The 12949-nt window shown below is 40.5% G+C and overlaps 1 protein-coding gene across 2 annotated transcripts in view; it reads left to right on the top strand.

Annotated features, from left to right (window-relative positions):
• ELL (elongation factor for RNA polymerase II) overlaps window positions 1-12949 on the top strand; it is a 55741-nt gene that overhangs the window by 14937 nt on the left and 27855 nt on the right. For both annotated transcript variants that reach the window (XR_007767687.1, XM_050910688.1), the window contains exon 2: window positions 11308-11355. Coding sequence is in view for 1 of the 2 variants with exons in the window: in XM_050910688.1 (XP_050766645.1) it covers window positions 11308-11355 (48 nt within the window). In the remaining variant the exon portion in view is untranslated. The remainder of the gene's footprint in view (window positions 1-11307; window positions 11356-12949) is intronic.

Consider the following 12949-nt stretch of genomic DNA (forward strand, 5'->3'; position numbering starts at 1 on the left):
TAAGTATTCATGGTGGATGTTGTGCTTTGAGCAGCAGAAATAGGGAAGTCTCATCCCGCAGAACTGGGTCCCTCGTTGGCCCTCTCTTCATTATGTGGGTGTCTGGATGCATCCGTGCTGAATGGCCAGCTTGCTGCCGCTGCCAGGCGAGTGCATATCAGCCAACTTCTGCTTCCTATTCCCCAGTGAGGGGAAACAAATCTTGGTCTTCCCTATATTTAATAGCTAATTCTAAATCTTTTCAGTGAAGCTTCTTGAAATCATCATTTTTCAGTGTATCCATGTTTCGGGTTTGAGCCCATCGAGGGTGGGAAGGGTCAGAAATCGAAATGCTTGGTAGTTGCTGTGATCCTTTTTGGGAAATCAGACCAAAAATGCCTCCATCTTCACATTTCACAGACCTGATTTCATTGTCAAAACAGACTGAAAGCAGTATTGCTTGTATTGCTTCAGAAAGGCTAATCGGTGAAAAGTACCATTTCTAAGATAGACGATGGCGAGCCAAGTGATTTCCATGATTGAAACTGTTTTCCTCAGCATTTTGACAAGCTTTTTGGTTTCCTTTGAGAGGTGGCCACATCTCCAGCATCTGGTAAACAGTTAGCAAACCTCCCTCTTCTTTCAGAGGAAGCACAGAAGCCTTCTTTCAAGGTATCTTGTAATAGAGGAATGGCTTTTAAAATATTAATCTGAGAAAATCTAAAACCCCTTAATGATTCTTGGCTCATGAAACTGTTTAAGTAAAGCCTGTAGGGAGAACCAGAACTGCTGTTCACCTTTAGCAGACTTGGGAATTTTGGACGATTCAGTTTCCTTCTGCCAGTTTTTTTTTTTTTTTTCAGTCCTTTCCCAATTTAACAAGATCATCTGATAGCTACAATAAAATTCTGCTGCAAAAACAAGCAGTGTTGCATGCAAGAGATGATTACCCGGGGAATTTTGAGCATGGATGTCTTAATGGGATTCTTGCCAGACTAAGGTCTGTCTAAATTGTCTTGTAATGCAAATGTGTACAGATGCTGAAGCCATACTGCTGAACTTTTCTTAAGAGAATATTTAATAATTATTACACTTATTAGTATTTCCAATGTATGGAGGCAGAACAGGAAATTTCTTTGTGGAATAGTGTTTCTTGTTGAAAACTGTTTCAAAGCAGATCCACGTGTTCAAAAAACAAATCTAAGAGGGTTTGCTTTCCTTTGCCTGCACTTTAGAAATACCAATATTTACCTTCCTTTTTTCTACCCTATCTTTAACTTACAGTATCTGCTAACAGATTTAGCCATGCTAAAAGATATGCAGTACTGCTCTGTAAGAAAGGGACAGATTCAGGCCCTATGAGCAGACTTAAATTCCGACTTTATTTTTTTATTTAAAATGGGTTTTTTTCCTCCTCTATAAGCAAGTGACTACAGGGTTGCTATTTTTAAAAAGAGGTGGGCTTTGGGATGTGTTAATTTAACTTTTCCCCAAACTCCATACAATTGCTTGCAAGTAACAAAACAATGGAACTTATTTCTAGGTTTGTGCTTCAATTTTTGTGATGAATTTGCCAGCACAGCATTATCTTTGTACAAGTGCTTTGGGAAATGTTGTTTCAACTTGTTTTATGCTTTCCCGGTTTTACCTTCTATTGCTTTTAGTCTGAGTTACGGAAGAAAAATCCCTTCAGGAAAAATGGTGATAAAAACAACTGTTTGTACAGAATTTTGTTGATTCCTAGTGTGCTTGTGAAAAAGGGGAAGGGGTACTTGAACCTCTTGTCTTCGGGATTGGGTTGGGGAGAACAGGACGAGACCCTGAGAGAAAGGTAAGGGCGTTTAAGTGAATGGATGGTTTTGATTCAAGAATGCAACGCTGACTAATAGAATTAAAATAGCTTTGAGGGCTACTGGTTCTCAGTTTCAGTGAGGGTCTGGAACACCCTTTTGTAACGAGTAATGGATGCAGAAAATCCAGTAACACAAAGTGGAACTTCCTTTTCAGAGATGCAGTAATTGTATCAGAACTACTAGAGTTTTTACTTGAAGTGAAGGAGACCTCCTGGGTTATTGCACTAAAAAATGTGCAAGATGTTTTGTGATCTGGTAATTCTTTCATTATGGACATATTTTTAATTGATTATCAGACTGCTTTGAACAGTTGTACTAGATGCTGAAAGCTGCGCAGGGATGCAAAGGTTCTTTTTTCCCCTAAAAGCCTTTCATTTGCAAGCCTTTGGAAATCGTGGGAGTTGGCTGTTGGTCTTCTGACAGTAAAAACTCACTAAGTAGCCCCGTCTTGTTAATAGTGAAATTGGTGGGAGTTTGTAATGATGAAACTGCAGATAATCATCCTTTAAGCTCTTGTGGCAGTCTGGTGTCAGGTATAAAGACTTGAGACTTTATGATTATTGCTTCTCTTGCTAGACTTAATGAGTAGGTCTCCCTCAACTCCCTGGAAAAGCAAAGATAAAAAACACAAAGTAAAAGAAGGAGTACTGTACCATTGGGAAATGTGCCCCTAGTCTCCGAACTTGGATTCCCAAATGAGGCTGACTTCTGCATCAGTGCTGAAGATACGTAACTGTGTCTGAGTTAATTGGGAGCTAGGGGCCCTTGATGCCACGAACCCACTTTTGAGCTTTTCCTGTTTCTCACAATACACATTCCCTTTGACCTCAGACTGCAAGTCACCTCCCGTTTTGGGGTGGAATTGCGCTGCTTTCCAGCTTTGGCCAGGTGGAGAGCTGCAGCCGCTTGATACCGATCACATCGAGCAGTGATGTTGGACATCTTGGAAGCAGCAGCAATGGGATCCAGTGACCAACTGGCCATTCAAAACGGAAGCGGTATTCAGAACAGAAGTGTTGTGGCTCTTAAAATAAACTAGGCTATGCCTGTGCCTGTCCCTGGGGCTTATTCTCCTCTTGCAGTGTCTCTCTCTGCAGTAAGCTGTCCCCTGACAGGTGAGCCCTTCTCTGGAGACAGGTAGATCTACCTGTTCAGTGTCCTCTGGAAGTCCCAGGTCCATTGTCTGCAAAAACAAAGCTTGCATTTTCTTTGGAGACAGGCCATTGCATCCTTGCAGCATCTCTTGCAGCCATTTCAGATGGTATATTTGTTCGTATTTATTACAGAACGGTTCTGTATCCATCTCAGTGTTCATGAAAAAGAGTTACTTGGTTACTATATTTGCATTGCTGTAGCAATGTAGGAATAGGGATTGCAAGAAGTCATTTGGTGGTTCCTGCTCTTGGGAAGGAATTGGTCCAATAGATATGCTTGTCTGTTTGCCGTAGCCAGGTTCTCCTGTTGCCAGACAAGGTCGCCTGCTCTACAGTGATCAAGTAAACTTGATACCAAGTGACAATACTTTAATTATTTCTCCAAGGAATTGAGCCTCCTTTAAGCTTTCTTCCTGAAAGGCATTGCCTAAATCACGTATATGCGTAGCTTTCCTTTCTAGTGGAAAACTACTGTACCTTGTGCTAGCCAAACATCTTGGCTTAATGATCGCAAGCGATGTGTGGTTTATCCCAGGATTTTTCAGTGTACGCAGCGAGTTGGAGCTCCCTTACCAAAGCTACCTTTCACAAGATTTGTGGTCTGGTGCTAAAGATGATCAGAGTATCAGACTTCATGTCAGAGGCATCTGTTCTTTTGGAGTTTAAAGGTTTATTTTTGCAAATACAGGATCAGAAAAAACATAATTTAGTTCTGCACTAGGAAGCAAAGACTCTTTTGAAGCACGTCTGGAAAGTTTTACTTGAAGTTACCAAGTTGCAACAACAAAATTTCACTGGGCTTGAGCATAAAACTTAAAGTACCCTGTATGTAAAATGTCACTGAAATGAGTTTTGCTTGAATTTTTTGGTGCTGTGGAGGGCTTCAGAGATGAGACCCACCAAGGAGCTTCATACTTGGAACAAATGAAGAAGAAAGATGGGTTTGAAAACCTGGGTGACCGCTCTCATAGTGGCATAGTAAAAAATACTGGCAAAGCACCGTGTGCTGCAGCCTGTTGCTGTGAGGCTGGCAGGCATCAACCTCTGTCTGCTGTCCTGAGTTTTGAGGGTGCAGGATGGGTGTTTGGGTAGCCGGTCTGGTTCCATATGTACCATTTCTCTCTCCGTCTCTGCCTTCCCCTAGTTCCTCTTTAAAGAAAACTTTCTGGCATCTGCTCGAAAGCTGCCGTGCAGCAGGGAGGTGTACTGAGAGGTTTTGCCTTGGCCGTGTATTGCTGCCTGGGGAAGCAGTGCTCAGTTGTTTCGGTTTAAGTTTCCAAATGAATTCTGCAGCTAAGAACCATATCAACAAATACATTGCGTTTTATTCAGGAGGATCTTTTTAACCTGGATTAGACAAGATCAGAACATCCAGGCACGCGTGAGAGAACAGGCTCCATGGCTAGCTCAGCTCTCGTGCCTGTGGGGTGACATCTTGATGACAGTGGAGTTTAATTGCGTTCTGGTTTGCTGATACAAGCTATTGTCCATTTAGGGACTGAGTTACGTTGCAGGCACAAAGCATTTCGATTAGGCTACACGTTGTTTTGGTTTTTAACTTAATCGTGTCTTACTCTCTAAACTTACTCAAAGGTAGTGGTTTTCTGTATTTCAAGTGGGACGGTATCTTTGATGCTCAGATTGTGCAGTGACGTAGAAGTCTGTATGCTTACAATGCTTCCTTAATAAGGAGCTGTGAATGTTGAAATTCTGTAACTCGGCCACAGTTTCAGTAATGTCAAGTGTTTTTTGAGCTGATATTTTTAATAAAACTTGTTTTCTATCTTATAGGGGCACTCTTGGTTTTTGACCCTGGAAAGTTAAACTGCTGAGAAAGTGACATTTGTGCTCTAATAGCCCACTTAAAATTATGCAATTATAAACAAGGAAGCCAGTATGTATTTTGCAGTTTAGCAATTAGAAACTTTAAAATGTACAGCTTAGCATTTTGGCTGACATAAAAGCTCTTTATCATTTTATTGCTGCTTGCACCATGTTATGGCTAGGATTTGTAGGTGCTTTAATATTACAGTGATAATATGCATCCATTAATGCATATTAGGAAGGTGATAGATTATAATAAATACAAACTACAATTCACAGAGTAATTGGTAAGTCTCCAGCTCCTAAACCTTCATCAAAAGCACCCTTTTAAAAATTATTTGTATTAAAAGCTCGAGTACTCACTTCTGCCTCAAACAAATATTTCTTTTAAATGTTGGGGAGAGGAAAATGGGGTAGAAGAGCAGGGAACTGGGCCCAGCAGACAGATGCGGTTTCACCGTTTGACAACACTTCACTCATCAAAGTCATAAATGGGGTAATCTCAGAGAGTAGGAGTGAGCAAACGCAGACATCGGTTAATTCGGGGATTGCAGCCCGAGGAGCGCCTGTCATACCCTGTGGTGCCACGCTGCTCCTGCACGGAGGCTGCTTGTGCACGGTGGGGTTTGCAGGTGCCGATCTCTGCATCACTGGAAGGATGCAGGGGGACCCCGAGTCCTCCAGAAGCATCCCCATGGCTGCGTTTCTCACCTCAGCAGCTGACCGTTGTCGCCGTTGGCCGCTGGCACCTCTCTTGAGTAGAAAGCTAAACTTTTGCTTCAGTAGTTGTGGATTTACATGGAATTTCCAAGACTCTTTCCCTGAGAATGTTGTATTTGAATAGCAAAACCAGTAGCTTGTCTCTGAGGCATGTGTAGTATAAAAAGGTCTGGAAAGCTTTGTAGTTTAGGTCAACAAAAATTATATACGATCTATAATTTTCAAGTCTCAGCAGACTCGATCCCATCTGCAGTCTGTTAGTGTCCTCGACTTCAAATGAGATTGTTGGGAGGCCTTAAATTGCAGATGGAAATTGTGTTGCAGGGAGACCGTATTTTAATTCCGTAAGTAATAGATGTGACATAAAAAAGAATATTCAGGAGGCTTTTTACTGCTGTTTCTGGTAGGAGGTAAATATAAGCCTTGAAATAGTGGAATGTCTTGGGAGAAGTCTTTTGTCTCTACCTAATATGCAGTGGTTCTCTCTTGGGCCAGCTTTGGCTAATTGACTGCCAGTAAACTTCACACAGAGTCACTTGAAGTTGTGGGTATATTCAAAGGTATTTATTTCCCCTGGGATTTATATATGTTGCTACTAATGAACTTTGGGACTCTGAGGTGTCTCTTGTGAGTCTGTCACAACTGGATATATTTGCTTTGGTTTTGGTCTCTGTTTTACTTCGTGAAGTGTGCGTGGCGTGTTTAAAACGAAAACATAAGTGTAAACCTAAATCATTAAGTTCTGTTCAGGTCTGCAGGACACCTTTTTCTCAAGCATCCAGGTCTGCTCGAAAGGAGTATCCTCCCGAATTGGGATCTGACTGGGTTTTTTTTATCCTTTGCCCAGTTGTGCTGAGAAGCTGGAGGAAGTAGAGGAGGGAGTATGCCTATATTTGGACTATGTTGCGTGGGCAAAAGAAACATAAACTAGTCATAACCAAAGAATTAAAGAGGAACTTTGATGAGTTTGGGGTATTAGCTAGTTTGAAATCTATGAATTTTAAGTGATTTCTGTTTGTTCTCATTTTTGTAACTGGCTTCTGAGGTGCAGTGGCTTTACCTGGCTGGAATTGCACGTGACAGTTCAAAATGTCCTGTTGATGCCAGCCTTGGGGTTAGCATGATTTTATAGTTTCTCTGTATATTTATTGGAATTCTTGCTACTAATTTTAAATGTTTGCAAGAAGCTTTAAATTCTGAAAATAATTCCCTTGTTCCAACATAAATAAGGGTAAGCTTTCATTTGCTCTGTTTGCTCGGCATTTGTGACTCTTAACATTCAAGAAAACAGACAGATACACCAATACTAAGTATAGGCAAATATTTTCCATATAACACTGCCTCCAGTATAAATTCCAGTAAATGCATAACAGAATTTCTCGAAACAACGTATTCTTTAATTATCTGTATTTCCCTGAAGAAACGGGGAGGTTTCCAACTGGTTACTTGACCTGAGGATTTCAAATGTCCTTTCTGGTCCTGTGTAGGAATATTCCATCCAACTTTTCCACTAAATGTTTTTAAAACCTCATGCCAGCTTTGATCATACCCGATAAAGTACTTTATTAGTTTTACATTCAATTTTTGTGTGTTTTATTGACACTTTCTTGTTCCTCCTACTCTTTACTCAAGCTTCCATGTGCCAGATCTGGAGTATTTAAGTGCAAGGAACTGTTTGCACATTGCCACCACCTCTGTGAGCTTTCAGAGTATGTATTAAGGGTTACTAGCTCTCCTCTAGCCCTGGGAAGCTAGAGGATGAAGATGAGCATAATACCATGCTAATAAAAGACAAATGTTTTGTGGGAGCTTTGAGGATGAGTTTTTGGTTTTTTGGTTTAATCTCATGACTTCTGAAATAATCTTACGGTATCTGGAGGACCATCTGACAAAAAGCACTTGGATCTGTGGGGTTTGATTCATGTCGGCATGCCAGAGCAGAGGTTTAGTGTTTGAAAGCTTGCTGCTTTATTTCTCCACCATGCCCAAGGAGTACAGCAGGAGCTATGGAAGGCAGTGAACTGGGCACAGAAGCATGCAAATGCTCTTTCCAGATAGCAAATAAGTGAATATTTATGGAGTAAAATGCTGGGTTGTCACCCAACATAACTGGGGTCTATTCAGGCTCCTTTTCAGGGTCTGTTTGCAAGTCAGGTAGATACAGTGAAGCTGGCAATTTAAGTTTGGGTAGATCTCTGAGAAGTACAGCCACGCATTTGCGATTTGAATGTTCCTTTGGAAGTTATTCCTATAGAGCTTTGGGGCATTGGTGAGTTCAGCTGCAGGAAGGACGCTCCAGTTTGTTAAAACAGTTCATTTTCTCTTACAGTAAGATGGGAGGAAGCTTGACGCATTTTCTTAAAGGTCTATTGTAGGAACTAGCAGACGTGGTAATGATTTGCTAACCTTTCAGTCCTGCGTCAGGAAGCCTTTTGTTGAAACAATAGTGAGCACGGAGCAGACATGTAATTCATGCATCTGAGGTGTGTTTAAAGGGGCTTTGCTTGCTCTTAGTGTATGCATAGTTTAGAAATTCGTTATTCTAGCATGGCAGTCGTTTGTTCTCTGGTCCCACACGTCCCAGCAATCATGCTCATTCACGCTTGGACCTCTTCAACAGCGCCGTCACCGTTATGGATGAGTGTGGTGACTGCAGAGGTGAATGTCTGGTACCTGGCAGCAGCAGAAAACCTGTTGAACTGACAGCTGGCTGGTTTAAAATACTTGAACGGTTGTTTTCTTGCTTAGATTTTTGTCTCTATCCTAATCAGCTTCCAGTAGCTATTCTTAAATATAGTGAGTCTCATGGAGCAATGAAGCTAGAATTTGTTAGCTGGAAGATAAGGCTGTGCAGGTGGCCCAGTTGCTCAGACAGATCTGTCTTGTTTTGCCTCTTAATTGAACACAAAGGTGAGGTTTCATCAGCATCCTTGATTTACCAAAGATCTACTGAACCCTGTAAGTTGGTGTACTCTGGAGAAGGCAGACTTGTACCCGCAGCAGTACCCCAGTCCTGTCCTAGGGCTGAGGAGATGTCTTTTCTTCAAATTAAACCAAGTTAGAAAGAGGAAAGACCTTGTTCCCACTAAAGGTGGATGGGATGGCATTTCTAGGAAACTGTAACGAAGGAAGTTCACTGTCTTGGCATCACTAAGGAAGAAGAATTTGGTGACGCTTTAGAAGATGACAGAGGGATTTTGGAAATGGTACCAAGAACTCTTTAAAATTGGGGTTTGTCCATACAAGAACATTCAGGAAAGTTAATCCAAATGAACTGAAGATATAAATTGAAATATGGTTTTAATTTGGTTTAGCTTAATTCATCTGTTTGCTTTTGTTCTGAATGAAGGTGTCCGTGCAAGAATTTAATTTCATCTAATAAAAGTACTGAAATTCATATCCTTAGTTAGGTTAGGGTGTGCATGTTTTCTCCTTCCATGAGCATTCTCAGACGACCTGTAGCCAAGGAATTGGGCATCAGCAGAAGGGAAGCGATGCCTGTGTAGGTACAGGGGTGGTGTTACTGAGAAGCCAAGAGCCTTCCCCTTCTCTCCCTAAAAGGGGAACTCGGATGGTGCAGTGACTCGCCAATATCCAGCTCTTCCCTGCGATCCCTTCTGTGGAGTGTGGCAGGGAGTTATAACACTGATGTTCCTACACAGCAGATCCCAAAACCCAGCAAGCCCCCAGGCACAGACAGCTCGGGAGCCTAGAAATACTGTATTTCAGGGGTTCAAGGAAGTAAAGCTAAAGTTTGCCATTTAACTCACATGAACACTCGTTTTTGAGTTTGAGATTACCCGTTTAACTTCAAACCATTTTTTATGTAGATTAGGGAATTTATAAGTTCTGTAATTAAAGCTTGTCCTGATTTGTGTAACAGTACTTTTGTATTGTTACTGCCTCGTTATTCTACTTACATGCTTCATATTACCTTTTTATTCCACTTAAGTAATTTTCCAAAATTAATTGCAGAGCTTCACAAATCTGTAATTAGCTGTACAAGATCTGCATTGAGTTTTTTTTTTTTAATCCAGATTTTTTTAATGTTTCAAATGCTTGTTTGCTCAAGTATGTTCATATGAATTTCTGGACACATTGCACAGTACATGCTGACACCGTGAACAAAAAGCTGGCCAGTCTGTCTATGAACAGTGTGCTGTGGTATGCAATGTCGTGGCACTCAAGGAATTCAGTGATCTCTCTATGAAGAGCAAGATGTTGTTTATTGTTTCTTTATAAAGGTTGTTTTGGGTCTATAAAACTTGCTATACAACACAGAGTGAGTGCTGTCAGCTTCAAACATATTCTTGCTTTACCATCATAAATATCTTGTAACGATCTAGGGTGTGATGCAGATCTGTTAAATCGCATTGGTTGGGCTCTTAGAAGACTCTGAAGAGTGTTTCTTGGTATGAGCTTATTCATCTGTGCTAGAAGGATATTTTCTTGCTCGTGATTTTTTTTTTGTTAATGTCAGCGTATTGTGGCTTAGATTCTTCACTCCTGGGCTGAAAGCATTTCTTAAGGTTTTATGAGAGATGATAAACTTAGTGGGCTTTCACGCTGTTAACTCTTTTGCTGCTAAATGTAAATGTCTGTTTCTGTAATCCTGTGGAAGTCGATGCGATGCTTTATAATGGTGGGAGATGCGAGAACTGTGATACAGAAAGGACAATACAAATGCACCATTTGGACTTTGTCTCCTAAACTCTTCCTGGCGTTTTTCCCATTGAAATGTGTCTCCCGTATATGTGGCAACGTGTTCACTCCTAAATGACATTTCAACCTATTTGTAAATTCTTCCGTCCCTTTGGAAGGCTTCACAATGGGATCCCACACGCAGCGTGTTTTTTCCACCCCGTGGAGCACAATTCCTGTGCTGCAGGAGGGTGTCTTTTAGTGTGTCTTGGAATGTTTTGTGTGACTTAGGAAATAAAACCAATGCAGCCACAATTCTCCTGAAATTTAAGAACTAAAAACTTACTTTAACTTAGTGTGGCTTGGGTTGCGTACGTTATTTCTTTCCCTGTAGTCGAAACCTCAGGTAAGAGTTTGCATTCCAAAGCCTTCACGATCTCTGTAAAATCACAGGAAAGTGAAAAGTGCAATCACAGTGCAAAAAGGCTGAAATGCAGTGGTGTTTCTGTCTTGAGCAGATTTAAGGGGTTTTAGAGCGAGCAGGAGTATGGCTTCTTGAAATGTAAGCAAATTAGTATGGAGGAAGAGGCTGATTGTTGAAATGGGCAACGTAACAACAGTATTTTGCAATGAAGTTGCAGTTTGCTTTTCCAATGAATTGCCAGCTTTCTATTGGAAAAAATTTGCTTAGCGTGTTCTCAGACCTAGAACTGTAATAAATTTTCCCCTCAAATATCCACTGTTTAACTCAAAACTTACATAAGCACTGAAGATACACAGCTAAGCTATTCTGTGCCTGAAATGTGGTTTAGGGGTCAGGAAGAAACTAAGCGTAGCCCATCTGGGTATCATCTCAGGGCTGTTCTTTTTCTGAAGTAAGGGTACCACTGGTGACGTTACAGTTTTATCCCTTTTCTAGGTACAAATTGCTCTTTCAGGAGTTTTTGTATTTTCTTGCTTGGAATTCTGTATGCTTCCCTGAACCTTCTTCCTTTTTTTAAAAAAAAAAAAAAAAAAAGGATAAAAAGTATAGGTGAAAAATCAAGCTGAGTATTTTTTGGCAGTGAATGTTGGAGCTTTAAATTTCTCTAAGGTAATCTTTTTTTTTTTTCCCCTCCCCCCACTTGTTTTTGTAGGATGCTGTGACATCAAAACCAGTAATCCAGTTTCAAGGAAGCCAAGGGGTAAGTTTGTATGTGGGTTGCCTTGGAAAGTTCTTTACTGGCTTATACAATTAATCTGAGTAAGGTATTTGTTCTGTATGTCTGTCCTATTCCAGTTCAAAGAATGATGCTTTGATTTCTGAAAGTGAGAGATGTAAAGTTCAGATGTGGTCCAAGAAAGACTGTTTGCTCATTGATCGCATGGATTATCTCTCTATAAAAACTTTTCTCCCTCTTTATTTTCTAACCTTGCTAAATCCATAGCACCAGCACCGCCAGTGTTGCTGGTGGTGAAATTTAGTTTTGTAAGGCCATGCTGTCGGGTAGAACAAGGAAACAGAAAGTTCACTGATGGCAGTACTGTGGTGGGTGCAGCCATCCATGGAAACCTTGCCTGTGTCCCGAGGAAACGTCATGCCCAGCCCGGTAAACTTGGTGTAAGACTTTATGGGTACCCATTATTTACAGTAGCAGTGCTTGGAGGCTGCTACGAATGTACTGAAGCTTTATTTAATATGCATGTCTGAACAACTGTGCAGTTTCTGTGAGTATCAGAAGTTTTTTATATTTAGGAGTTTTATTTCTTTCACTTCTGTTCCAATGACTGAGCTCCAAGATATTTATAGATGCTTGAAACCGTCTGTCATGCCAGTTACTGACAACGTTGAGATTTAATTGGTAGTGTTTCTGGTAAAGTAATGCAACTCTTTAGTGAACATTAAAAATGTTGTTTATATACCTTTTAGATACAAGAAGGTGTGTGTTTAACCTTGGTGCTCTACATAAGGAAGGGGAATTTCTTTTTTTTTTTTCCCCAAGAATCTGAACTCAGCTGTAAATAACTTCTTAATTTTTTGTGGCGGCACAATGAAACTTTCAAAAAGGCTTGAATTAAGTAGGCATTAAAGTCTAGCACATTTCTCCTTGTCCATATTTTATCTTGTGATATTAGTCTCACTAACAGTACATAGTACTCTAACAAAATGTAGCAGGAAAGACATGATTGTTATTGTAAGTTAAGAAGAAAAATACAAACCATTTTGTCCTGGGAAATAAAGAAAGGAGCAATTTCCAGGTTTTTTACTTTGTTTACAATTAAACTTCCCAGAAAGCTCAGCATGAAAAGTTAGATAAAAATCTGCAACTGAAGTTTGGCGAAATTAGAAGCAAGTGACAAGGAAAACTTTTAAGGGTGCATGATTTGTTGCTATTAGATGAGCAAACAGCTTTGCATGTAATAAAGAAGCTAAAGACTGCAAATGCTTTCCTTTCCCTTTGTAGAGCACCTTGTGAGGATCGACACCTAACTTTTCCTGTAAAGCTGCTTAAGTTCTAGAAATGCCTCTTCTCTTATTCTTCCTCCTCGAAGGAAATGTAGCAAAGCGAATCAGAACAGCTTAAAACGCTTCACTGCCCTCAGCCGCTGTGCTCTCCTTGTAGTGGGTTTCACATGGATCCGATATGGACCCAGGCATTTTCAGGTTAACCAAAAGAAAACCTATTTTAAAACGATGCAGTTCCTTATAATAATTAAAAAAAGACCCTATTTTAAGGTGATGCGGTTCCTTACAATAATTAAAAATATTTTCAAATTATGCAGTTCCTTATAAAAATT

Source organism: Gymnogyps californianus, chromosome 24 (assembly GCF_018139145.2).
Source record: "Gymnogyps californianus isolate 813 chromosome 24, ASM1813914v2, whole genome shotgun sequence".
NCBI classification, from domain to species: Eukaryota; Metazoa; Chordata; class Aves; order Accipitriformes; family Cathartidae; genus Gymnogyps; species Gymnogyps californianus.